The sequence below is a fragment of the Mercenaria mercenaria genome, chromosome 17, assembly GCF_021730395.1.
Source record: "Mercenaria mercenaria strain notata chromosome 17, MADL_Memer_1, whole genome shotgun sequence".
NCBI classification, from domain to species: domain Eukaryota; kingdom Metazoa; phylum Mollusca; class Bivalvia; order Venerida; family Veneridae; genus Mercenaria; species Mercenaria mercenaria.
The window spans coordinates 60,319,542-60,347,461 of NC_069377.1; the positions used below are offsets into that span (position 1 = coordinate 60,319,542).

A 27,920-nucleotide genomic window follows, 5' to 3' on the forward strand; every position below is an offset into this window, starting at 1 on the left:
ATTAAATCACATTTTCATCTCGTCGCCATTGTAATGCTTCAATGCTCTTTGCACAGGCTCATAGCCAATGTCTTAATATGCCATTTATTTATTAAAACTCATAGAGCAACACTATATTGTTTTTACACTTTTATTACTACGAGAGCTAGGCAACTACTACTCAAGTATCAAAGAGGCTAAACAGCATGCAGGCAGTGTAACATGATATAGCACCTACGTCACAAGTATATGTAAACACTACACATATCTGTATATATATTTTTTACAAACAATACATTTTCATCAACTAGTTCATACTTCATAGGGATGACCTCCTTGCATAGCTTTTCTTCCATGTGCCTCTGTATCTGTTGTAATGTGTATGTAATACTTATACTAAGAGATTAAAGAAAGCTGTCTGCCAATGGTTTATTGCCTCAACATTCATCACCTACAGTGATAGCTCTAGTTTATTTTGTAAATGCTTGTAGCCAGGTTGGTTTCAACAAAATCCATGAGCAACAGAGTACAGGTTAAGAAAGAAAAGCTATTACTTATTGCATTTAGTAAATATTCCAATGTTAGGGATATGGTAGGATAAGGCAAAAAGAAAAAAAAACTGGCTATTGGTTTCAAAAAACTGCCATATCACCACATTTTAAGGATGGTTTTGGCCATGTATTTTTGGACTAAATTTCAGTAGATAGGGATGGTAAGGTAGCATAAGGTTTTTATTACTGCCACTGTTTGTGTGAATGTGCATTGTATGATTGTGTTTAAGTCAGCCCTCATCACATAACAAGGTAACAGGTATTGTCATATCATTGTATGTGTGCAACAATTGTAGCCAGGCTGTTCGCTAAGTTTGGTGAAAATCTATCATCAAGAGAGGGCTGCATCTTAGGTCATATCATTCTTTTATGTTTATACAATATTAAAGTTTTTGGACACTGCTTAAATATTAGGACTTTGATACTGGTAACATTAAAGCCAGTTATGAATAAACTGGTTAAGAATAAAATAAAGTTTCTTTGTGTTTCTTGTATGCTTCATAATATTTTGATAATCTTAGCTGTAAGGCTTAAAAAAAAGTTGTTTGTTTCCGGTATCCCGACCTACCCTAAAATTTTTGGCCCGACCATAAATGTTTTTATGGCCTTGGAGAATATATTTTTCAACTTTTTAACAAAAAGTTGCAAAACTGCACTTTTTATGCTTTAAACATGGCCAGTGATGTTAGAAATCAACTTACTGATGCTCAAAAGGCATAACCCCCTTATTTGAAATCATTTTTTGACACAAAAATAATTTCCGAAAAGTCTCCCTTAATAAAAAAAAAAAATTCAAAAAAAAGGATAATTTCCGACCTACCTACCCTAATTGTTTTTAGCATGTTACCGGAAACAAAGAATTTTTTTTTTCGGCCTTAGGGATATGGTAGAAGAATGCTAAGTGTTTAATACTGGCTACAGGTTTTTCATGAAAAGTACCATATCACCACATTTCACCTATAAGGGCACTTTTGGCAACATTTATTCATTTTTGGACTAAATTTCAGATATAGGAATAATACAGTTGCTGTAGAAAATAGGAAAATTAACATCATTAATTATTTTTGTAAGTTGTATATAAACAAATAAAGTGTGTTTGAGCTGTGTGCAAGAAATTTTGCATGTCTTCCTGACTGCTTATGAGATACTGTTGCAAAAAGACTGCCAGAAATTTTGGCTTTTTGGCTTGTATAGAGACTGGCAGCTGATCTTGGACGTGTAGTATACTTTTTTTAGCTCACCTGTCACAAAGTGACAAGGTGAGCTTTTGTGATCGAGTGGCGTCCGTCGTCCGTCCGTCAGTGCGTGCGTGCGTAAACTTTTGCTTGTGACCACTCTAGAGGTCACATTTTTCATGGGATCTTTATGAAAGTTGGTCAGAATATTCATCCTGATGATATCTAGGTCAAGTTCAAAACTGGGTCACGTGGGTTAAAAACTAGGTCAGTAGATCTAAAAATAGAAAAACCTTGTGACCTCTCTAGAGGCCATATTTTTCATGGGATCTTTATGAAAATTGGTCAGAATGTTCATCTTGATGATATCTAGGTCAAGTTCAAAACTGGGTCATGTGCGGTCAAAAACTAGGTCAGTAGGTCTAAAAATAGAAAAACCTTTTGACCTCTCTAGAGGCCATATTTCTCAATGGATTTTCATGAAAATTTGTCAACATGTTCACCTTGATTAAGTCTAGGTCAAGTTTGAAACTGGGTCACGTGTGGTCAAAAACTAGGTCAGTAGGTCTAAAAATAGAAAAACTTTGTGACTTCTCTAGAAGCCATATTTTTCATGGGATCTTTATGAAAATTAGTCAGATTGTTCACCTTAATGATATCTAGGTCAAGTTTGAAACTGGGTCACGTGCGGTTAATAACTAGGTCAGTAGGTCTAAAAATAGAAAAACCTTGTGACCTCTCTAGAGGCCATATTTTTCAAGAGATCTTCATGAAAATTGATCAGAATGTTCTCCTTGATGATATCTAGATCAAGTTCGAAACAGGGTCACATCAAAAACTAGGTCAGTAGGTCTAAAAATAGAAAAACCTTGTGACCTCTCTAGAGGCCATATTTCTCAATGGATCTTCATGAAAATTGGTGAGAATGTTCAACTTGGTGATATCTAGGTCAAATTCCAAACTGGGTCACGTGCGGTCAAAAACTAGGTCAGTAGGTCTAAAAATAGAAAAACCTTGTGACCTCCCTAGAAGCCATATTTTTCAATGGATCTTCATGAAAATTAGTGAGAATGTTCACCTTGATGATATCTAGATCAAGTTTGAAACTGGGTCATGTGCGGTCAAAAACTAGGTCAGTAGATCTAAAAATAGAAAAACCTTGTGACCTCTCTGGAGGCCATATTTTTCATGAGATCTTCATGAAAATTGGTGAGAATGTTCACCTTGATGATATCTAGGTCAAGTTCAAAAGTGTGTCACGTGCCTTCAAAAACTAGGTCATTAGGTCAAATAATAGAAAAACCTTGTGACCTCTCTAGAAGTCATATTTTTCAATGCATCTTCATGAAAATTGGTCAGAATTTTTATCTTGATGATATTTAGGTCACATGTGCTCAAAAACTAGGTCACTATGTCAAATAATAGAAATAACAAGGTCATACTCAGTTCAGAACTGGGTCATGTGGGGATAGGTGAGCGATTAAGGACCATCATGGTCCTCTTGTTTATTCTAGCCACTGTCAAACTTGACAGTCTTAAGGATGCAATACTACCATGTCATAGTGCTTGCACATGATAATGTAGCAAGTTAAGCCATTGAAGTTTGGAGAAAATCCACAACTTGTAAGTTTTCTAGCAAGTTAAGAATGACATGAGTTTAGCTGTCAAATTTTTCAGCATTTTACAGTTTAAACCATTGTTCTTAATTATTCTGTTGCATTATTTTATCATTTATCATATAAGAATCATTTTATAGGTCTGTGATAGAATGGGCCAGTTATTTAATCATTATGATAGTAACTGGCAACAGGTCAACATGTAAAACTACCACTTCTTGCATTTAATAATCTTATGTTAGTGATATGGTAGGATGAGGAAAGAAATACTGGCAACTGGTTTCAGAAAACTACCATATCACAATATTTTAAGGGAAGTTTTGGCCTCGCCGTGCTTTAAACATTTTTTTTTCAACAGCTGCACTGCCTGGATTTTTGAACATTTTTTATCTAAATTTCAAGAAATAGGAATGACATGGTAGAATAAAGGTTAATGTCAGTGATTAAATTTTTGTTAAAATATCAATATGTAGGTAAATTTTGACATGTTTCAAGTATAAAGGATCATAGAATAAATGGTAACTGATTTTTTTTAATAACACTGTTAAATATAGTGAATGAATGTTCAGTGAATGAATGATGATTGAATTACGGAGCAAAAAGGGTGGATGAATGTTGAATGAATTATCTTGTAAAACACAATGAGTGAATGGTGAATGAATTACCTTGTAAAACACAGTGTTTGAATACTAAATTCAAAATTGCTTTTTTTAAACAATGGACAGACTGTAGTTAGAGTAGTGATATTGTAAAACAGTGGCAGGATTAGATTTTGTTGTCACAGGAGTTACCATTAAAATTTGATTTAATTTATAAGTGGGTTTATTTTGTAACATACATTGTGGAAAGTTCTTTTAGTAGGTTTAATTAACACTGGCAAGGTCTTTTAGTGGGTTTAATTTATAAAATACAGTGGCAAGTTACAACGTATTTTAGTGAGTTCAGTTTGTAACACAGTGGCAATGACTTTTAGTGGGTTTAATTTATAAAATACAGTGGCAAGGTCTTTTAATGGGATTAAATTTCAAAGTGGATTTAAGACTGTTTAGTCTGTATAAGGGATATAACTGTGTTGAGTTCGTATATTTGCATATTCTGCCTGGCTAAATCTATTAGTGGTATTTATCTTGGAAATATTTTTCTTTTTTCAAATAATTGTTGGTCTCAAGTTCTATTCTTTCTCTTGCTAAATTTTTTCAAGGCAAATGTCAGAATTCTAGAGTTTAAGGCCAATGAATCAGTCATTTTGGCATGCTTGTTCAAAGATTAATTTAAAAACTAGTTACTGTAATTAAAATGACAGAAATGAAATTTATAATTGTGCCTCTAGATTTAAGGCTCTGCACATTTGAGATATCTGTTATTATTTTTTAATTTATTTTAATTTATACTGCATTAAATATAACAAAAGAAAGTTCCAATAAAAGTCTGCTCTTTCCGTTTGTCTGTCCATCCATCTGGAGCCATATCTAGGAAGTGATTTGGAATATTTTAATGAAACTTCATATACATAATCACTACTACAAGGAAATGCAGCATGTGAAGTTGATTGCTTAATTAAGTAACACTAGAGTTATGGCCCTTAGTTTCTAGAGTTAACTTAAATAAAGTACTATAATAACGGCAATTTCTGTTTTATGACTTGTGACATATTTGACCTAAAACTATGTAACTTGATTTAAATTGTGGAAGTGCACTATCAATTTCATAAGGATCTCTCCAGTATCTAGCCATTGCACTTTAGTCACAATTTTGTACATAACTACGTAAAGCAATAATAAAATAAATGGTAGATTTTTTATAAACTTCTTTCTTTTTTTCCATGAATGTTTTTATCCATTTGTGTATCCACACCCTGTCCCCCCCCCCCCCCCCCTGCCACCCACCCACTTAGTTATTATGTGAGTTATATAGGAAAAAATACTTAAAAAATCATTTGATCCTATTTCCAAGACTATTTAATTATTATTAGCTGATGACCCCAAGTAATATGTCACTTGACTGTGACCTTGACCTACTTTGTTTTTTAAGATACAGCCTTGAAATTTTGATGACATACAGTTTTGCACACCAATTGTAAAACCAAATTTCATTGACCATGAATGTGACCTACTGACATTCTTAATATTTTATCATCAGTTTGACATTTGAAACATGTAGCTCATATTACTCAGGTGAGCGATCCAGGGTCATCATGACCTTCTTGTTTAAGTTATCCTGTGGAATATGTATGTTAAAGAGGGTTAGGTTTATTTTTTTTTAAACAGTTAGAGATATAACGTGCAGCTATTTCTTTGATACAGTTGAATGTTTGCTTGTATTGGGAGCTGTTCTTAAAGCCCTGCTCCGCGGCTATTCAAATTCTTTTGTGTGTTACAATAGGGAACAGTTAATGGCCAGTTGATATAAAGTAGACTCTATTTTGACAGGCGTCACTGTACATATCAGGATTTTCATGCTTTTTCAGTGACAATTCAAGGTTAAAAGGTAGGACAGGAGCAGGGCTTTAATGTGATATTTGTAATGTTTGTATCATGACATATATATTAAGGAATAAATTTATCTTACTAATAAAATTGAATTGAATTGAATACAGCTGGGTGAAAAACTACAGTACAACTTGCATAAAGGACCACCAATATGGAGGCAAAAACATGGTCTCTTTATTATCCCCTGCCGATGAAATTGGGAGGGGGGTATTGAAATGGCATTGTCCGTCCGCAGCCATTTCTCAGTAACTAGCAGGTAGAATTTCATGAAACTTGAAATAAACATGAACCAACATACTGCGATGATGCCCGTCAAGTTATTTTTTGGTTTGGTCAATTTTCCTTAGAGTTATTGCCCTTGATTTAATGAAAACTGCCCAAAATATCCGTCCACAGCCATTTCTCAGTAACTATCAGGTAGAATTTCATAAAACTTGACATAAACATGCACCAGCATACTGCGATGATGCCCGTTAAATTTTTTGTCGGATCGGTCAATTTTGCTTAGAGTTATTGCCCTTGATTTAATGAAAAAATCTACATCTACAGTCATTTCTCGGTAACAAGCTGGTAGAATTTCATGAAACTTGAAATAAATATGAACCAACATACTTCAATGATGCCGGTCATTTTTTTTTTCAATTGGTCAATTTTCCTTAGAGTTATTGCCCTTTTTTTAAAAAATCTACAAATTTGTACATAACAAACCAACCTATTGGTAGAATTTCATTAAACTTCTTTCATTCTTTTCCATGAACCTTTAGTATAAAAATGTGAAGTTTTGTACCCACACCTGGTCATCACCCTTCCCCCCCCCCCCCCCCCCCCCCCCCAAAAAAAATCATTCCTTTATTATTTCTTTTTCAAACCTTCCATGAATATTTATTAGCATGCGGAGTTGTACCATTCCCCAACCTCACTCTCCACTCGGTCTTTCCCATCCCCCACCCAGTTTTTCTTTTTTTTTTTTTTCATTTTTAATTTTCCATCAATATAATCAACAGGTGAAATTTTGTACCCTCATCAGTCCCCCCCCCCCCCCCCCCCCCCCCCCAAAAAAAAAGCATTCATTTTCTATTAAAATGATTTTGACTTATGAAATTATTTGCTTTTTGGTAACATCCATAACTTTTTGCCAGAAATGTTTTTTTACCATTCCTCACCTCAAGCCCTTTCGGTGGGGGATACCAATTCATCGAATTTGCTTGTTCAACATAACTTGTTCTTTGATAACATAAAAAAGGAACTGAAAAAGTGGTCTCTTAATGGCAGGTAGACTCTAAATAGAAGTGGCCTCTTGAGCAAGTTGGACTTTACTTGAAATATCCATGTAGAATTCTTCAATGTGAGGAACTCATTCACCTGGTTTTATGATGAAAGTTGGATGGTTCTACACAGGTCAGACTCCTGCACTCATATTAAATTGTAATGAATGTCCCTATCTTTTTATATTCTGGTTTGAAACTTTTAAGAAGTAAAATCAAATAACTTTGTACTTGATGAAACTTGTTATACTTTATACTCTTGTGAATGCAAATATTGTCTTTCGTTTTATCTATGTTGATTTCTCTAAATAAACTTTAAACATTACTTCTTTCATTTATTACAATGTTTATAGTTGACAGATGCATATCAAGGTCAATTAACAGAGTGACATGAGATGTGTGTGCCATTTACCAAGGCCGTCGCCTGAGCATATTGCTTTGCTAATTATCAGGATTGCCCGTGTGGTGTCAAAAGTAACGACCCTGCTGGATTGGATTTATCATAATTAAATACTTATCTGATATATCTTTAATCCGGTATGATCTAAAGGGCGATTTTTTTTTATAATCTATAATAATTGCTTTGATGGAAAAAAGGAATAGTCGTTTAAAAAAATTGGAAACAATTGTGTTTTTCGTGGTATAATAAAAACAAAACTAACCCAAAAGCTAATTTCTTCTAATTATTTTGAATAATCTTAAATAATTGCTTTAAATCAAATAAAATGCCAACGTACATCTCAATTATAAAGTAATACAAACTTCGTTTCTATCTACTCTAAATTCTGAAACCGTATGCTTCACTTGTTGCTGCAAAATGGACATACCTGAAATTTTAAATCAACCTAAGACATCTAAATTTCTGAAAGGCACCTTTGGTAAAAAAAATCTGGTGAACAGAAGTTTTCAGCCTTCGTGGTTCACCAATAGATTGTGGTTGCATTACAATGAAACTAATGACCTTGCTTATTGTCATGTGTGTATTGTTGCTCACATAGAGGGCAAGTTGTCAAGTTCGAATCATGATAAAGCCTTCATTATTAATGCCACTGCCTGATGAGTTTCACAGAGGGGCTGAAATAGTTGTTTTCCTTTGTATTGGCTGACACTCAAAAGTGAAATACATCAACATTCATTGGGCAAATGTCGGATAGCTATCCTTCAAAACTGTTATAAAATTGATTGAAAATCTTAATGGAAAATGCTTTCGAGATGCAAGGAAAACGCACTTAGGGCATCCCAAATCTAAATATTTTCCCAGGGTAGACCCCCCAAACCCCCCTCTCCTGCCTTCGGCACTCGCGGGACGCCGGACCACTTTTTCAAAGCCGGCGACGCCCCTGTTTACCAGTGCATTTACTTTTGCTAATACTAATTAAGTCATCATTTTTTTCATCATAATTTCCAGTAATCACCTCCCTTCAGAAGAGTATACACTTGATTTGATTAAGGTACTGTCCATGTATGGCTGTTATGGACAACTATTTACTTCTTAATTATCTAAGTCTTTACACACTAATCAGAAGTCAAGTTAGAAGTAAGAAGTGTGAAAACTGTGTAAGAAACGAAAAGTTGGCAAGTTATAGATTAGAAGTAAAAAATTGGAAGTCAGCACTATGCAGTTGGAATTGAGGTAGTTAGAACTTAGAAATGATGTAATTGGAATAAGGTGGAAGTTGAAAGTTAGGAGGAAGTAAGAAGTCAGAAATTAACCCTTACCCTGCTATATTTCTATAATGGACTGGTCCATCTGTCAATTTGGACAGTACCACTTATTATTCAAAGGGGTTTTCACTGAAAATTTACTGACTGAATAGCAAACAGTGCAGACCATGATCAGACTGCACGGATGTGCAGGCTGATCTTGGTATGCACTGGTTGCAAAGGCAGAATCATCTGCCACCAGCAGACTAAGTGTTTAAAGCAGGAAGTATGGCAGTCAAATGTTCCTCCAGGGCTTTCATAGGTTACTCTCTATAAATAAAGAATTCATTTAAAAGTAAACCTGGAAAAACACACTAAGTTTGATGTTGTTCAGGAAAAATGTTGTTTTCAGTCATACATTATGACTTTTTAACTCGACTATCCAAAGAATAGCAGAGCTATTGGACTTGCCCATGCTTTGGCGTGGCCGTCTGCATTTGCGTTGTGGTTTAGTCAAGTTTTTATATGTAAGATGGTATCTCAGTAACCACTAAAGGGAATGGATTGGAACTTCACACACTTATTCACTGATAAACTGACTAACATAATACAGGTTCCATAACTCTATTTTGTATTTTGTTTTACAAAATTATGCTCCATTTTTGACTTAGAAATTTTTGGTTAAGGTTTTGTATGTAAGCTGATATCTCAATACCAACTAATGGGAAGGGATTGAAACTTCATACACTTGTTCACTGTCATGATCTGACATGCACTAAGCTACTTTGTTGTTGTTTTTTTTTTTCAAAATTGTGTCCCTTTTTTTCACTTAAAAGTTTTTGGTTAAGTTTTTGCATGCAAGCTGGTATCTCAGTATCCACTTAGGGATAGGATTGAAACTTCACACACTTTTTCATACAATGCAAAGGTTTAATACCTCTTTGGATTTTTACAAAATTATGCACCTTTTTCAATTAAGCAGTTTTTGGTTAAATTCTTATATGTAAGCTGGTATCTCTGTACAAACTTATGGGAATGGATTGAAACTTCACTACTAAGTTTGTCCATTGTCCTGTGCTGATAAACACTGTGCAGGTTCAATAACCCTGTTTTTCATATTTTAATCCCCCGCCACAAGTGGTGGGGGGTTATGAGAATGGTCTCCATCCATCTTTCGTTCTTCCATAACATTTTGTGTCTGCTCTATATCTTATAAACCCCTTGAAGGATTTTTATGAAATTTTGTTCAAATGATCACCTCATCAAGACGATGTGCAGAACCCATGAGTCAGCAATGTCTGCTCAAGGTCAAGGTCACAACTCAAGGTCAAATGTTTGAGCCTTTCATTTTGTGTCTGCTCTGTATCTCCTATAACCCTTGAAGGATAATCATGAAACTTGAATCAAATGATCACCTCATCAAGACAATTTACAGATCTAAGAGTCAGCCGTGGTGTCTCAAGGTCAAGGTCACAACTCAAGGTCCAAGTTTTGAGCCACTCTCCATAACAGCGGCTGGGGATATAGCTGTCTTTTTTAGACTGCCTTGTACAAAATTATGCCCCTTTTTCGACTTTAGTATTCATTCCATTGACAAGGCTGTTGAAGTCTTTAAATTGCTATTGTATTTCAAAACCAAATCTGAATTACATTATAGTAAAATTTAGCGAAGTATTTACGTAATTTATAATAACTGTAGCCCTGTTGAAGAAGTTTATTTGTAATATATAGGTTACATTCATTGAAATCCTCAACATGACTACATGTTCTTGCAAACCGAATTAACTCAGAAACATATATCCATAAGATGTAGCCTAGTGTACATCCCCATCCAAATAGGTGAAATTTACAATACTAAAATCAAAACTAGCATATGCTTTTGTTAAAAAGTGCATGTCTCCCCCAATGCAAAGTCGTATTATAGGAAAGAAGTCAGAAGGGGTCAGAAGTGAAAGTCAAAGAGACACTGATGGTTGGCTGCAATAGGGATCATCTACTTGGCATGTCCAGTCATCCTGCTAAGTTTCAACATTCTTGGCCTAGTGGTTCTCAAGTTACTGTTCAGGCTACTGTGACCTTGACCTTTGATCAAGTGACCCCAAAATAAATAGGGGTTATCTAGTCTGCATGTCCAATCATCCTATTAAGTTTCAATATTCTAGGTCAGAAGGTTCTCGAGTTACTTTCCGGATATGACTTTACATGACCAGGCCCCTGTTATAGGATGTATACTTCATAAATTTGACAAGGCTGTAACTTGGATATATATACAGATCACCAGTAATGTGGAATGATGTGGATAAAACCTTGGATTATGTTTTTACTGAAAACAAAGAGTTATTGCTTTGGGGTGATTTTAACTATAATCATGAGAACAATATTACTTCAAACAATGCTTGGAATAATATTCTAAATTCCTATAATCTTCAGCAACTTGTGGATAAACCCACCACAGTAAATTCCAAAACCTCAACAATAATTCACCATCTTTAAATCTTAAGCATGACCAGCTAACTATAGTTTCAAATTGTTTCCAAACTATTAATATTACCCCAGTGCTGTTTTTACTACGCGGACGTAAATACAAAGACAAACCCTCAGACATGGTTCAGAAACACACAAGATAACTTCAAATACAAGATGTCTTAAAAACATTTTTAATGAAGCTGAATTCAGAAACAGTCTCCAAAATCAACCTTGGTCTGTCCTAGAGGTTTTTGATGACCCAAACGATGCTCTTGATTACTTCATTAAATATTTCAAAATGTGTTAAATGAGCATGCTCCTGAAAAACAAGTAAAAACTCACAATCAGCCTGACTGGTTCAACACTGATGTCGCTGAAACTGATAAAATCTAGAAATTATGCTAAACCATCTGGTGACATGGTCCGGTATAAATACTTGCGAGAAAAAGTAAAAATCTTAACTTCACAAGCTAAAAATTTGATTTATGCAACTGCCATCAGCAGCAATAAAAACAATCCAAAAATACTGTAGAAAAACCTCAAAGATTTGTCTGGCGAAAAGTGTCAACCATCAAACATGTTTAGTTCATGATAACCATGGCTTACCAATCACTAACCCACAAATAGCAACTATTATTTCTCAAATGTTTTCAAATCCGCGCCAAATATAAATGTAGACTTTAATGAACAGAACTTTGAAGTTATTAAAAACTATGTTACAATAAAGTAAATAGCACAGGGGAATTTGTAATACCAGAAATAACAGAAGTTTTCATAAACAACTAGAGTTGTCACAGGAGTGACGAATTATACTTCCACAATATGGCCTTGTCGCAGAACTAAGACAATATCAAATCCGAACTTGCTTGATCTTTAACCTACTGACCTCAAAATCAATAGAGGTCATCTGCTGGTCATGATCAACCTCCCTATGAAGTTTCTTGATCCTCAGCCCAAACATTCTCAAGTTATTGTCCAGAAAAGGTTTAATGTTCCAGGTCACTCTGACCTTTGGAACTCAAATCAACAGGGGTCATCTGCTTGTCATGACCAACCTCCCTATTAATGTTCCAGATCATTGTGACCTTCTGACCTCAAAATCATAAGGGGTCATCTGATGATCATAACCAACCTCCCTATCAATTTTCATGATCCTAGGGCCAAGCATTCTCAAGTAATCATCCAGAAACCATTTAACTGTTTTGTGTCATTGTGACCTTGACCTTGCACCAACTAATTGACCTGTATTTTTTCATGTTACATATGTGTACAAAAAAATTATGATCCTAGACCCAAGCGTTCTCAAGTTATCATCCGGAAACAGTTTTACTGTTCTGGGACAATTTGACCTTGACCTCTGACCAACTGACCTCAAAGTACAACTTGAACTGTATTTCAAGTTGTTTCACCTGTGTACCAAAATTTATGATCCTAGGCCAACGTGTTCTCAAGTTATCATCCGGACACCCTTTTACTGTTCAGGGTCACTGTGACCTTGACCTTTGACCTACTGACCAAAAAGACTAACTCGTATTTTCTGATGTTACACCTGTGTACCAAAAATTACTTAAATCCGTCAAGTCTTTGATGAGTTATCATCCGGAAACCATGAAAACCAACGGACCAACAAGCTCACTCCTATATACCCCCCACCCCCAAACTTCGTTTTGTGGGGGTACAATGAACTTAAATCACTTAATCCAAGAAAATCTACTGGTCTTGATGGTTTGTAACCTTATTTTTTTAAAGTAAGTGCTGAAATAGTTGCAAAACCATTGCAGAAAAAAAATTATTAATCTTAGTATTAACAAGGGTATATTTCCTTCAATTTTCAAAACTGCTAAAGTAACACCTTTATTTTAAACTAGAAATGTGTCCATGGGACACAGATGCCCCCACTATATGACAAAGGATACAAATTTTTTCCTAGGTCAGGGGCCATAACTCCTTCAATACTGAATGAATCCGTACTCGCAAAACCCCAGGTGCACAACTGCACATGCTGACCAACATTCCAGTAAACTTTGGTGACTCTACCTCAAATACTTTTGGAGCTATGTGCGACACAACATTAAAATGACCAATTTTTTACTAAGTCAGGGGCCATAACTCCTACATGACTGAATGAATCCAGACGCGAAACCCCAGATGCACAACTACACATACTGACCAACATTCCTGTAAAGTTTTGTGACTCTACCTCAAATACTTTTGGCGCTAGATGCGACACAACACTAAAATGACCAATTTTTACTAAATTAGGGCCCATAACTCATACATGACTGAATGAATCCGGACGTGAAACCCCAGGTGCACAACTACACATGTTGACCAATATTCCTGTAAAGTTTTGTGACTACATCAAATACTTTTGGAGCTAGGTGCGACTAAACATTCTCGGAAGGACGGACAAGGGCAAATCCAAATCTATATGCCCCCCCCCACCCACCCCCAAAGTGGGGGCATAAAAAGGCTCAAAATCAGAAATAAGTAATTTATAGACCAATTTCTTGCACACCGGACAGGCGTTTCCGGTGATTTTACCCATGCCGGCAAAACCCATCTGGCACCCCCCATGCAAGATGACTCTCGTGCTGTTAATGACAACTTGTGGTTAATGCACTGATAATATATTGTTTATGTAAAAATACAAAAAAAGCAGGTGCCTTGATAGTTTCTCTCTGTTCCTTTTAGTATATTTCTCGATTCAAAGTATGTTAGTTTACCGTAAGAACGTAACATTACGCTACAAACGATATAACTAAAGTGGAACTTTGTTATGATGCGTAATGCAAAACATCATGACGTCACTTCTGCTTCCAGACGTTAATTTCCCGCGCTCTACTATAAGAAAGAGTGCTACAAAGAAAGTATTTCTACCAGTTATTTGTAAAATACGGTATGCAAGAAAAATAATCTGCTAGAATAAAATGCTAACCTATATAAGATATGCTAGAAAAAATATCAGTCATGTGTTTACTCGGCCACCTGCACATGGGCGGTAATTCGGCAAGCCTCATTACCGCCCAATGCGCAGGTGCCCTCGGGACGGATATTTCTATCCGATTCGTAAACACATGACAGATATTATTATTCTATACTGCCAGTTCTCACAAAAATCTTTGAAAGACATGTCTCAAATCTCTTGAAGTTATATCTTAATGAAAATAATCAGTCAGGATTTCGTAAATTTCACTCATGTGAAACAGCACTGACAAACATTAAAGACCATTGGATTGAGGCTATAAATGACAACAACATAGTAGGTACAATTTTTTTAGACCTGACCCTTATTAATCATGAACTTCTGCTTATAAACCTAGAATGCTATAAATTTTGTTCTAAATCCCTTAAATGGGTTTCCTCATATCTCACTAGCTGATAACAGAATTTGATTTGATCTGGGTTTTACAGCGCACCAACACAGTATAGGTTATATGGCGCCAAACAGGACTACAAATTTTGGTTTCACATCTCATTTACATCAAAATAAAAACATGAGGTATGGAATCAAAATTTGTATACCTGCTGGAATCACAGAGTTACAGCAAAACCAAGTGTTAAGACCCGATTAGTCGCCTCTTACGATCATGCAAGGGTAAGACGGTGGTTCCAATTCTTTTTATACATAGATCATCCCAGAACCACATGGGGCACTGATACCAGAAAGTTAGTCTGTCAGGTCATTTATCAGAAGCACAAGAAATATGTGCAGGTGTGTCACAAGGCTCAGTTCTAGGGCCCTTACTTTTCATAATTTACATAAATAATCTTCCTCTCCATATCAATGATAATACACAAACTGATATGTTTGCTGATGATACAACAATATCAGCTTTTAGCAAAACAATCACTGAAATCAAGAATTCACTTCAGTCACAAATTAATATTACTGAAACATGGTGCAAACAAAATGCAATGATTCCAAATGTTCAGAAAAATAAAAAATGTATCTCTCTTCATCTAAATCACATCATGTACAAAACAATTTAAATCAGACAAATTATTAGGGCTGTGGATAGTCTGACAAGTGGCGATCCAATCCGATCCGCGAGTCGGGGCTGACGATTCACTTCAAACCACGGATCATTAGCAACAACACATAATGAGACAAAAATGCAAGACTGTTATATAAGAACTGTTTTCTGCATGGAATCTAAACTTTGCATTTCTCATAGTGTTCAATATAACAGTTTTAACTTGTGTTTAATGTTTTGCTCATAAATTAAAGTCAGGTTCCGCGGTTAGCTTTCTGTTATGTTTGGCTATTCTTGCAGATGAACGATATGACTTCGGTTATTAATATCACAATATTTAGTAACAGTTTTGCATTTTTTTGATAAGAAAACTTTATTTGTTGGAAAGAAATTTCGTATTTAAATTTTTATTGAATTTAGAAATCTAATTTCTTAAATGATAATTGTTTATTCACTGTTTTGACAGATTTCAAATTAAATTTTAATCTAATAGTTCGAATATAAGACCAATGTGCTAACTCTACCTAAGACATTTGTTTACATCCAGTTTAGAATCTGACAACGCGTAATCATCCTAGATGTGCAAGAAAATTCATTAAGATGTTTAATGTGGCTTTAATTTAGTTTTATTGATTAGAATTTTACATATTGCATGTATGAAAGAAAAAGATCGCGATCCAACGATTTCGACAATGACGAATATCCGTACTCGAACTTTTGGTCGAATTTGTGGATATCCGAGTACTCGTTACAGCCCTTCAAATTATCAACAACTTTCTTAAGCAATCAGGCTTTGAGTCACTCCACTGAAAAAAAATAATAAGGCGTACATGTAGATTAGAACTTGAACTTGAAAAAAAATGTTGACCAAACACTAAAGAATTGCAACTCCCTTTCATATCTTTTAATGTGTATCAAATACTGTCTTAATCTGCACTCAAGAAAACTATTTTACAATGCTTACATTCTTCCACAGTTTGATTACTGCTGTACAATATGGGGCTCCTGCAACTCAGAACTGCAGAACAGAATGATTAAATTTCAAACAGGAGGGCCATAATGGCCCTATATTGCTCACCTGTTACCATTGCACTTAAGGACAAGAAGGTCAAAAAATCATAATCAAGATCCATCAAAAGAATTATGAGAAAATATAGTTGAAATTTTCTTAAAGTTTCTTCAAATAAAATTATTTTCAAATCTTGCCAGTAGTTTCATGCCCGAAGAATAATGTCAGAGGAGGACAGGAGCAAAATTTTGACAGATGAAGCCCAAAGGACTGGAACAACAAAGGGGAGAAATTAAAAATAAATCTAAGTCCTCAAAAAAATATCTAAGTCCAAAGGACAGGAACAACAAAGTAAGTAAATAAGTAAGTAAGTAAATTCTTTATTTAAAGAGGGTAACCCATTTAGCAAAGCTAATCTTCCATGGGGCCCTCTTACGAGTAACGACTAGAATGAACAACTAGAATGTACAGTATTGTGATCATAGTAATAAATACTTAACAGAAATCAAAGAAGAAATTATATATGAATAAAATAAAAGTAAAAATACATGAAATGTAGTTAGCATTAAAATCCATTCATTCGTCGATCCATTTTATACAGTTAAATTTAAAACATGACAATGAAGATGAGTTTTGATTTCTATTGGCAAACAATTCAATACAATAGGCCCTGAGTATAAAAGACTACCTTTAAATATTTCACAGTATATAAAAATTTAAGTTTGTATTAGAACGCAATGTTAAGGATGTGTTATTTGTTTGTGGCTTTTGCAGAAACATTTCATTTATATAAGAAGGATGTAAGCCAGTTGACATTTTATACATAAAGCATGCCTTCTGGAAACAAGAGGACCATGATGGTCCTGAATCGCTCACCTCTTCCCACATGACCCAGTTTTGAGTATGACGTCGTTTTTTCTATTATTTGACATAGTGACCTAGTTTTTGAGCTCATGTGACCCAGTTTTGAACCTGACCTAGATATTATCAAGATAAAAATTCTGACCAATTTTCATGAAGATCCATTGAAAAATATGGTCTCTAGAGAGGTCACAAGGTTTTTCTATTATTTGACCTATTGACCTAGTTTTCAAAGGTACGTGACCCTGTTTTGAACTTTACCTAGATATCAAGGTGAACATTATCACTAATTTTCATGAAGATCTCATGAAAAATATGGCCTCTAGAGAGGTCACAAGGTTTTTCTATTTTTATACCTACTGGCCTAGTTTTTGACCGCACGTGACCCAGTTCGAAACTGACCTAGATATCATCAAGGTGAACATTCAGATCAATTTTTCATGAAGATCCATTGAAAAATATGGCCTCTAGAGAGGTCAAAAGATTTTTCTAATTTTAGACCTACTGACCTACTTTGACCGCAGTTGACCCAGTTTCAAACCTGACCTAGATATCATCAAGATGAACATTCAGACCAACTTTCATACAGATCCCATGAAAGGTATGGCCTCTAGAGAGGTCACAAGGTTTTTTTATTATTTGACCTACTGACCTAGTTTTTTATGGCACGTGACCCAGTTTCAAACTTGACCTAGATATCATCAAGGTGAACATTCTGACCAATTTTCATGAAGATCCATTCAAGGGTATGGCCTCTAGAGAGGTCACAAGGTTTTTCTATTTCAAGACCTACTGACCTAGTTTTTGATCGCAGTTGACCCAGTTTCAAACTTGACCTATATATCATCAAGATAAACATTCAGACCAACTTTCATACAGATCCCATGAAAAATATGGCCTCTAGAGAGGTCACAACGTTTTTTTCATTATTTGACCTACTGACCTACTTTTTGATGGCACGTGACCCACTTTCAAACTTGACTTAGATATCATCAAGATGAACATTCTGACCAATTTTTATGGAGATCCATTCACAAGTATGGCCTCTAGAGAGGTCACAAGGTTTTTCTATTTTTAGACCTACTGACCTAGTTTTTGACCGCACATGACCCTGTTTCGAACTTGACCTAGATATCATCAAGATGAACATTCAGACCAATTTCCATGAAGATCCCATGAAATATATGGCCTTTAGAGAGGTCACAAGGTTTTTCTATTATTTGACCTACTGACCTAGTTTTTGAAGGCAAGTGACCCACTTTCGAACTTGACCTAGATGTCATCAAGATGAACATTCAGACAAACTTTCATACAGATCCCATGAAAAATATGGCCTTAAGAGAGGTCACAAGGTTTTTCTATTATTTGACCTACTGACCTAGTTTTTGATGGCACGTGACCCACTTTCAAACTTGACCTAGATATCATCAAGGTGAACATTCTGACCAATTTTCATGAAGATCTCATGAAATATATGGCCTCTAGAGAGGTCACAAGGTTTTTCTATTTTTAGACCTACTGACCTAGTTTTTGACCGCACGTGACCCAGTTTCGAATTTGACCTAGATATCATCAAGATGAACATTCAGACCAACTTTCATACAGATCCCATGAAAAATATGGCCTTTAGAGAGGTCACAAGGTTTTTCTATTATTTGACCTACTGACCTAGTTTTTGATGGCACGTGACCCAGTTTCAAACTTGACCTAAATATCATCAAGGTGAACGTTCTGACCAATTTTCATGAAGATCTTGTGAAATATATGGCCTCTAGAGAAGTCACAAGGTTTTTCTATTTTTAGACCTACTGACCTAGTTTTTGACGGCACGTGACCCAGTTTCGAACTTGACCTAGATATCATCAAGTTGAACATTCTGACCAACTTTCATAAAGATCCCATGAAAAATGTGACCTCTAGAGTGGTCACAAGCAAAAGTTTACGGACTGACGCACACACGCACGGACGGACGACGGACGACGGACACCGCGCGATCACAAAAGCTCACCTTGTCACTTTGTGACAGGTGAGCTAAAAAGACACTTATCAAATCTTTGAATATTAAGTAATTTCAAAGGGAAGAAATCTGACCAAACTGAAAAAAAAATTCTTACAAGGTAAAGTTTTGTCAAAATACACCTAAAAACTGGAGGTACATGGAGTACCACAGAAAAATGGTCTGGGTTTTTCCTTACGGCCAATAACAAAAAAGTTACTAAATAAGCTATTTATAGTAACATAAAAGGGGAGCAATTAAAAAAGAATACTGTAAGTGAACAAAAGAAGGATCTGCCATATAAAAACAAGAGCTCTGCAATACAACGCAAATGCAGAACACACAAAACAAAGTAATATGACCTTTGACCCCTAAGTGTGACCTTGACCTTGAAGTGAGCCATCCGAAACATGCACTCTGCACGTCATTTCAATGAGGTGAACATTTGTGTCAGGTTTCTTTGAAATCCTTTAAGGGGTTCAAGAGTTACAGAGTGGAAGAGAAACTGCTAACAAAAAGACAGACAGACTTCAGGGGTCATAACTCTGGAACCTATTATGTGATCTGGCCGGTTAAAGAAAGGAACCAAGATATTATGGTGCCACAAGTTGTGTGCAAGTTTGGTAAAAATCAACTCATACATGAAGCTGCTATTGTGCAGACAAGGTTAAAATAGCTAATTCTGGCCCTTTCAGGGGCCATAACTCTGAAACCAATAATGGAATCTGGCCAGTTAAAGGAAGAAACCAAGATCTTGTGCTGATACAAGTTGTGTGCAAGTTTGGTTAAAATTAAATCATAAATGAAGCTGCTATTGTGCAGACAAGGTCAAAATAGCTAATTCTGGTTCTTTCAGGGGCCATAACTCTGGAACCCATGATGGAATCTGGCCAGTTCAAGAAAGGAACAAAGATCTTATGGTGTAACAAGTTGTGTGCAAGTTTGGTAAAAATCAAATCATACATAAAGCTGCTATTGTGCAGACAAGGTCAAAATAGCTAATTTTGGCCCTATCAGGGGCCATAACTCTGGAACCAATAAAGGGGTCTGGCCAGTTCAAAAAGGAACCAAGATATTATGGTGATACAAGTTTTGTGCAAGTTTGGTTAAAATAAAATCATTAATGAAACCCCTATGCTGCAGACAAGAAATTGTTGATGCACAAAAATAGCAAATTCTGGCCCTTTAAGGGGCAATAACTCTAGAACCCCTTGATGAGATCTGGCCAGTTTTTCGAAAGGAACCAAGATATCATGCCAATACCAGTTTTGTACAAGTTTAATCAAAATTGCTTGCAAATTGTGGTCTCTATCGTGTTCACAATAAATTGTGGATGGACGGACAAAGAGCGATCACAAAAGCAATTTTAGTACACAAATCTCTTTATTTTTAGAAAAGTTTTGAAGATTTTCCTATGTAAAATCAAGTGACCCCTGGGGCGGGGTTAATTTTGACCCCGGGGGTCATGATTTGAACAAATTTTGTAGAGGTCCACTAGACAATGGTACATGTGAAATATCTAAGCTCTAAGCCTTCTAGTTTATTTTTAGAAAATGTTTGAACTGTGACAGGTGGGCTAAAAAGCAATTTTAGTATACAAATCTCTTTATTTTTAGAAAATTTTTGAAGATTTTCCTATGTAAAACCAAGTGACCCCTGGGGCGGGGTCAATTTTGACCCCGGTGTCATGATTTGAACGATCTTAGTAGAGGTCCACTAGGCAATGCTACATGTCAAATATCTAAACTCTAGGCCTTCTGGTTTTTGAGAAGAAGATTTTTTTAAATTTTCCTTTGTAAAATCAAGTGACCCCTGGGGCGGGGTCAAGTTTGACCACGGGGTCATGATTTGAACAAATTTGGTAGAGGTCCACTATGCAATGCTTCACACCAAATATGTAAGCTCTAGGGCTTCTGGTTTTTGAGAAGATTTTTTAAGTTTTTCCTTTCGGTTGCCATGGCAACCACAGTTCTGCATGGAATTCAATTCTTTGAACAATTTTTGTAGAGCTTCACCCAAAGAACATTCCTGTGAAGTTTGGATGAAATTGGCCTAGCGGTTTATGAGGAGATGTCTTTTAAAGTAAAAGTTTATGGTGAGTGATCTGAATAGCTCACCCTGAGCCTTTGGCTCTGGTGAGCTAAAAAAACAAGAGGACCATGATGGTCCTGAATCGCTCACCTCTTCCCATATGACCCAGTTTTGAGTATGACATCGTTTTTTCTATTATTTGACAAAGTGACCTAGTTTTTGAGCTCATGTGACCCAGTTTTGAACTTGACCTAGATATTATCAAGATAAAAATTCTGACCAATTTTCATGAAGATCCATTGAAAAATATGGTCTCTAGAGAGGTCACAAGGTTTTTCTATTATTTGACCTATTGACCTAGTTTTCAAAGGTACGTGACCCTGTTTTGAACTTTACTTAGATATCATCAAGGTGAACATTCTCACTAATTTTCATGAAGATCTCATGAAAAATATGGCCTCTAGAGAGGTCACAAGGTTTTTCTATTTTCATACCTACTGGCCTAGTTTTTACCGCACTTGACCCAGTTTCAAAACTGACCTAGATATCATCAAGGTGAACATTCAGATCATTTTTTATGAAGATCCATTGAAAAATATGGCCTCTAGAGAGGTCAAAAGATTTTAATAGTTTTAGACCTACTGACCTAGTTTTTGACCGCAGTTGACCCAGTTTCTAATCTGACCTAGATATCATCAAGATGAACATTCAGACCAACTTTCATACAGATCTTGTGAAAAGTATGGCCTCTAGAGAGGTCACAAGGTTTTTTTATTATTTGACCTACTGACCTAGTTTTTTAAGGCACGTGACCCAGTTTCAAACCTGATCTAGATATCATCAAGGTGAACATTCTGACCAATTTTTATGGAGATCCATTCACAAGTATGGCCTCTAGAGAGGTCACAAGGTTTTTCTATTTTTAGACCTACTGACCTAGTTTTTGACTGCACATGACCCTGTTTCAAACCTGACCTAGATATCATCAAGATGAACATTCAGACCAATTTTCATATAGATCCCATGAAAATTATGGCCTTTAGAAAGGTCACAAGGTTTTTCTATTATTTGACCTACTGACCTAGTTTTTGATGGCACGTGACCCACTTTCGAACTTGATCTAGATATCATCAAGATGAACATTCAGACCAACTTTCATACAGATCCCATGAAAAATACGGCCTCTAGAGAGGTCACAAGGTTTTTCTATTATTTGACCTACTGACCTAGTTTTTGAAGGCATGTGACCCACTTTCGAAATTGATCTAGATATCATCAAGATGAACACACTGACCAACTTTCATAAAGATCCCATGAAAAATGTGACCTCTAGAGTGGTCACAAGCAAAAGTTTACGGACACACGCACGGACGGACGACGGACACCGCATGATCACAAAAGCTCATTTGTCTGAGCCTGACAATCTGTAGATCTATCTCTATTTGTTGACAAAGACACATCTTTCCTTTTCTAACGTTATGTCTGTTGTGTGAAGCATCTGGAAGGTCATCATAATTTTTCGACATGATCTCTGACATTTCTGCGACTCGATGTGCAATCAATGTATCGGCATAGTCCTGAATAAAAGATAGTAATAAGCAGAGGCATATATAAGTTTATCTCACGGATTTTACGTGCCAAAATACGTGTATAACATAATGACTTTTTACAGTATTATGGTCGCTTACGCAAAGCCCGAACGTTTAAAGCCAATTTCTGACAAGTGCGTAAGGGAGTTGACTCTTTGGCTCAGTGATTAGAGCATTGGATTAGCACCCGCGCGACCCGGGTTTGAATCCCGCCACAGGCAGCTTGAATTTTTTGTTAGCTATGCTTTTTAATTTCTGTTACGCCTAAAATCATAAGAACAGGCATTCAGTTGCAGATGTTTTAGTTAACTTTTTCTTGAAATAATGATTTTAATCAGTTGATTAAACATGTACTTTGCTCCAGAGTTTGCATGTGTTTTTTAATTATTTGTTTTCTACATGCTGCAGTATGTAAGTTGTATGTAACATTTTAAAAGTACGATTTGATTCAGAGCCACGTGCACTTGATCGCTGGCCAAGACAGATGTTAAATTGGCATTTCTTAATTACTAGCAAAGTTCATACACCTGCTGTACTTGATATACCTAAACATTTATATGAATTAATGGACATAATTATTTAGTAAACCTGTGGTCAATTTTGCAAACAAAACATAAACTTTTTGATACATTTCATATAAATTTTGACAGCATATTTCAAAAATATCATGGGTAAATTGCTTCAGAAAGTGTTAAAACTGTTTTGATTGGTTTTTAACTTATGCAAGATAGATTTTTATTAGTTTAAATAATTGCGGCCTTTTCTGTCAAAATTTGTCAACTCAATTAGCCTAATACTACAGTAGTGTTATAAAATTTGGTACACTGTTCTCGAAAGTGTTCCGGTCGATGTTTTTATAATAGCATATGGCCAGCCGAATGACATATCGAGCTAAAATGTAGTGCTGTTAAATAAGAAGAATTTGCGTGGTTAGAATCGAAATAATAAATATGTTCCAATAATTTTATCAGCTAATAAAATATGGGCAGTCGTTCGTGTACGAATATTAAATCACTCGTGCTACGCACTCGTGATTTAATTATTACGCATCCGAACTCCTGCCCATATTTTATTAACTGATAAAATATAGGCACATATTTATTATTTCTTAAATATTGTGTATACCTAAAAATGAGGTAGGTCTGCAGAAATGCCCCTTTAATATAGGATTTAAAACGTAGTTCGTATGAAAACATTGAAAATTACCTTAGGTGTCATACTATCTTCTGTAGCAGTATAGCCTTTACTACGAATAATATTTTCAAGGAAGTCCTGAAATGAAAGGCATTAGTTTCTTGACAAGATTGTTTCTAAAACGTTCCAATAGAATACATTAATACACAGTGTTACTTTTGCAAATAACGTAAGAAATGGTCTATCTGATACTCCCTTAATTACTGAATGAAGCCAGCTGTTAATTACCACTTGCTTTTGAACCGAAACTAATAATACTCCATAATTACAAAAGCATGTTTATATTCCATTCAACTAATTATCTAAGATAAAGTATCAGTTAAGTCAACCAATATTAACGTGTTTATTGTTTGATACAAAATATATTTTATAAAAGTAAGTAAGTGAATCATTCTGACAATGATATATAACTAAATCAAATGTAAATTATTTCTTGTTCATTAAATATAAATAATACCGGTAACCATGATTAATCTTTTCAGCTGACTGAAGTTATCCTAAAATCATTAATACCAACAGAACCATTATGAATAAAGGCGCTGTTCGAAAGCTAAACCTGAACCTGGAGGAGCATTTTATAAACTTTACCATCATATATAAAAGCTGTACATTGTACGTACCCGGCATTTGTCAAAAGCATATCTAACTACACGGAGCTAAGACAAATTAAGGATTCATATTATACTTAATATTCTAGCCCAGTTAACTCAGTAGGCAGAACCTTCCAGCATAGGTCTAGCAGACTTACGTCACTCCTAAAACAAAACCATACAGCGATATATATGGCTGTGTAAATGACTGATATATAGATATAATACAGCAAAAAAGCAAAATAAACATCTTGCGAGTACGGCCGTGGTGGTTAAAACACCACCATGGAGTAAAAATGGTAAATCCCATACTTTATCCACGAATATGTTCTAAATTTGATTACAATATACAATTAGTATCAATGGGAATTTAAGTCGTAGGTCCGAATACCGGAAAGAGCGCATGTTCTGCACAATATACATTCGTATTACAGCTCTTACTCACATGGGGAAGATGTCAGTTACTTGCAGGTAAGGAGTCTATATAGTCAGTGTCCACCTTCTAATATTGAAATACTGTTGAAAAACTAAGGAAACAAGGACATATATGCGTTGTATTTTTTTGGTGTATGAATGATTCCGGTCGGCTTTTTATACTGTCTATACCAAACAAAAAAGCAGACCTGTGAATGATAGGACACTTCAAGGTTTGCTGTATATGTCCGTATACTAGTACTGTTACAGTTAATTGCTAAATCATGTTTTGCACCCCGTGTCAAATCTTTTTTTAATGATTGCCAAAAACAATGTACAACGTTTGTGTACTCTGTACACATCCGCCATTGCAAAAAGGATACTTTTGGACGACGGTTTTCTCTTCCGGAAAACACAATTATGACGTCATTCTCGATACATCTCTTCAAAAACTTCTCGCAAAGTTTTCTTTGGACCTTTAAGTCTCTCTGAAGAAGATGTTCACATAAAAAATGAAATAACTGCCTTAACCTTCGTATCTATACCTTCTTTTTCAAAACACACAAGCCTCATCGCTGTCAGTTCGATACCTCACTTGGAGTGTAGAGTGTTTTCATGGAAGGAAGAGCCGGGTTCAAGCTATACAGCAAACTTACGGAAGGTCGGTGATTCTACCCATGTACCGCCTGTGATAAAATATTGCCTTGGTGCACACTGTGGCTTCCTCCGTCATAAAACAAGCTGTAATGTTACCGTATGACTTATAATTCTGTCAGTGCGACGTTAAACACAAGAAAAAAATGTATCTCATAACTACCGCTTCTTAAACTGGAAGAAGTATTCAATTTTAGAATGCAAAGGTATGGTGGCTGATTTCTGCCATTTCGTGCGTTCGTGTCGGCGAGGCGAAGTGTTGAAAACACGAAAGGTCGAAATTTGGCTTATTTGTCGTGTGTTCGCCTTTCGACTTTCAAGGCGAATACACGAAGACGCGACAAAAGAAGGGCGACAACACGAAGTTTTAATACCCGCCGACATGAAAATTGAAAGATACAAAAGCTCGTGTGTTCGCCCTTGAATTTTCGTTATTTCTCCTTCAATGTTTCGTATCGTCGTGTGTTCGCCTCCAAAGTCGAAAGGCGAACACACGACAAATAAGTACTTTTCGACCTTTCGTGTTTTCGTGTCTTCGACATTTCGACCAGCCGACACGAACAAATAAGCATTATTTCGACCTTTCGTGTTTTCGTTACTTAGACCTTTCGCCTCGCCCAAGAACACACGAAATGGCAGAAATCAGCCACCATACGAAGGAAATGTTATATATCATTACAAACTAGTGTCATACTACTTAAGGTATTTCTGCCTCTTGCTTGAATAGATTTTGAAAAGTACCATTTCGAAGAACTATTTTCTTGAGTGTGTGAAAATTAATACCCTGAATGACTTAACTCTACGGTAAAGGAAGTGTCTTAATTACTGTTTTTATCTATATATATCATATATTATCTATATATTTTAATGTGATTTGCTTGTAGAGACTTTTATACAGTTGCAAACCATGACTTAATTAAAATCAGAATCACACATGAAGTGTTGTGTATTGTTAAGGTATTTGTCTCTTTATCACCTGATTTACCACGACTGTTTCATCACTTGATTTACCACAGCTGTTTAATAAGCAGTTCACCATGAAAAAATTACGTTTACAAACTTTTTGATACATTGGCACATACCTGTTCTCGGTGGCAGAATCTCGGAACAGTCAACACTAAAGTTAGCAATAAGAAAGGCATCACTACTCCACCTTGAAGACATACGTCTGGCAAAATGGACTCAAAACCCTCTGAAGAGAAATAACTGTGCATATCTCGATCAGGCCTTTTCCGTGTATTAGTGTATGTAACACCAATCAACGAGATCAAACAACATATCAATGCTGTAAATGGAATCAACAAAAATAATCCCCAGCAGCAAATGTTTCGTTTCTTCAGAAAGTCGTATGACTTCATAATGCTCTGTTTGTTTACGAAATTCACAACGTCACTGATTAGATCATCGGGAATCTAAAACATTTAAATGTTAGCGTTTAGCAAATGTTTATAATACGATAATTTGCAAACGTATAGAACCTCTAGGAACTTTATTTCTTTGGAAAGGCATTTTAAATTTTCATTTACTTCACCAGAACAGCACAGTTATGTTTAAAAAGGGGAAACGTTTCTAACGGTTTAATTTACGATGGCATTTAGATCTATATGTAGTTGATAAAATACGGAATGCGCAGGTGAACGAATAGTTGCGCCTTCTGTTATAACATTGACATGCCATTTCCTAGTCGTAATAAATATTTTCAAAAATGATTTTATGGATGAATTTACAAACGTCTTAGTATAGGATATAGCGAGTTCTAATATGCTTCTTTCTGTTAAGGTAGTTCTGCACGTTCGGATAAAAAACTGTCTACCATGTAGAATTTGATTAAACCCTGATTTTTCTAAACTTCAGAATAAACTTATAAAATTCAGCAAATAAAAAAGGGTCGTGTGCTTGAGTTTTCAATAGACCGATTTGAAAAAATTGGACCTCACACAAGTTTTCACAATGGGAGTCTATGGGAAAATAGCAATTTTCTTAACATTTTCGCGAATAGATTTTTTCTACAATGTAGATTTTAATGAAACTGTTCATAAATGTAAATGATCATATGGCCTTTTAATATGATGAAATAAAATATATACTGTACATTGTTTCTTAATTGACATTATGTTTTAAAACAAGAAATCTGTAAACCAGTTATCATGTACATGTTAATTAACGAATTAGTGCTGTTAAGATATAATAGCTTTAGCTCGTTTGGAGTTTATTATTAGATAAACAACAGTTCAATATTTTATTTAGTATAGTGAACATATCATTTGTCAAACCTTCATTTTGCTGCCGTTTATCACCGCCCAGAACTCGGTACCGGTATAAAATCTGTACTTGACGGGCCTATTCAACAGCAGATTTTCCCGTTTCACGGGGACCTCAACCGGGTATCCATTTCCAACGAAGTATAAAATAAAATATGA

The 27,920-nt window shown here is 35.5% G+C and overlaps 1 protein-coding gene across 1 annotated transcript; it reads right to left on the reverse strand.

The window, feature by feature from the left end:
* Window positions 1–291: 291 nt before the first annotated feature.
* LOC123536917 (uncharacterized) lies at window positions 292–27,892 on the reverse strand. The gene is made up of 7 exons (XM_045320421.2): window positions 27,774–27,892; window positions 26,583–26,912; window positions 25,230–25,334; window positions 24,463–24,498; window positions 23,855–23,920; window positions 22,456–22,636; window positions 292–347 (listed from the first exon to the last, which is right to left on the reverse strand). Exons 1-7 carry the CDS (start codon window positions 27,777–27,779, stop codon window positions 292–294), a joined length of 780 nt encoding a protein of 259 aa, XP_045176356.2. The 5' UTR covers window positions 27,780–27,892.
* Window positions 27,893–27,920: the final 28 nt, after the last annotated feature.

Excerpts from the sequence above, each read along its gene's own strand:
- LOC123536917 (XM_045320421.2), bottom strand. Across the intron at positions 22,637-23,854 it reads AAGATAGTATGACACCTAAG|GACTATGCCGATACATTGAT; the intron begins GTAATTTTCAAT and ends TCTTTTATTCAG. Across the intron at positions 348-22,455 it reads GCTCAGACAAATGAGCTTTT|ATACAGAGGCACATGGAAGA; the intron begins GTGATCATGCGG and ends ACATTACAACAG.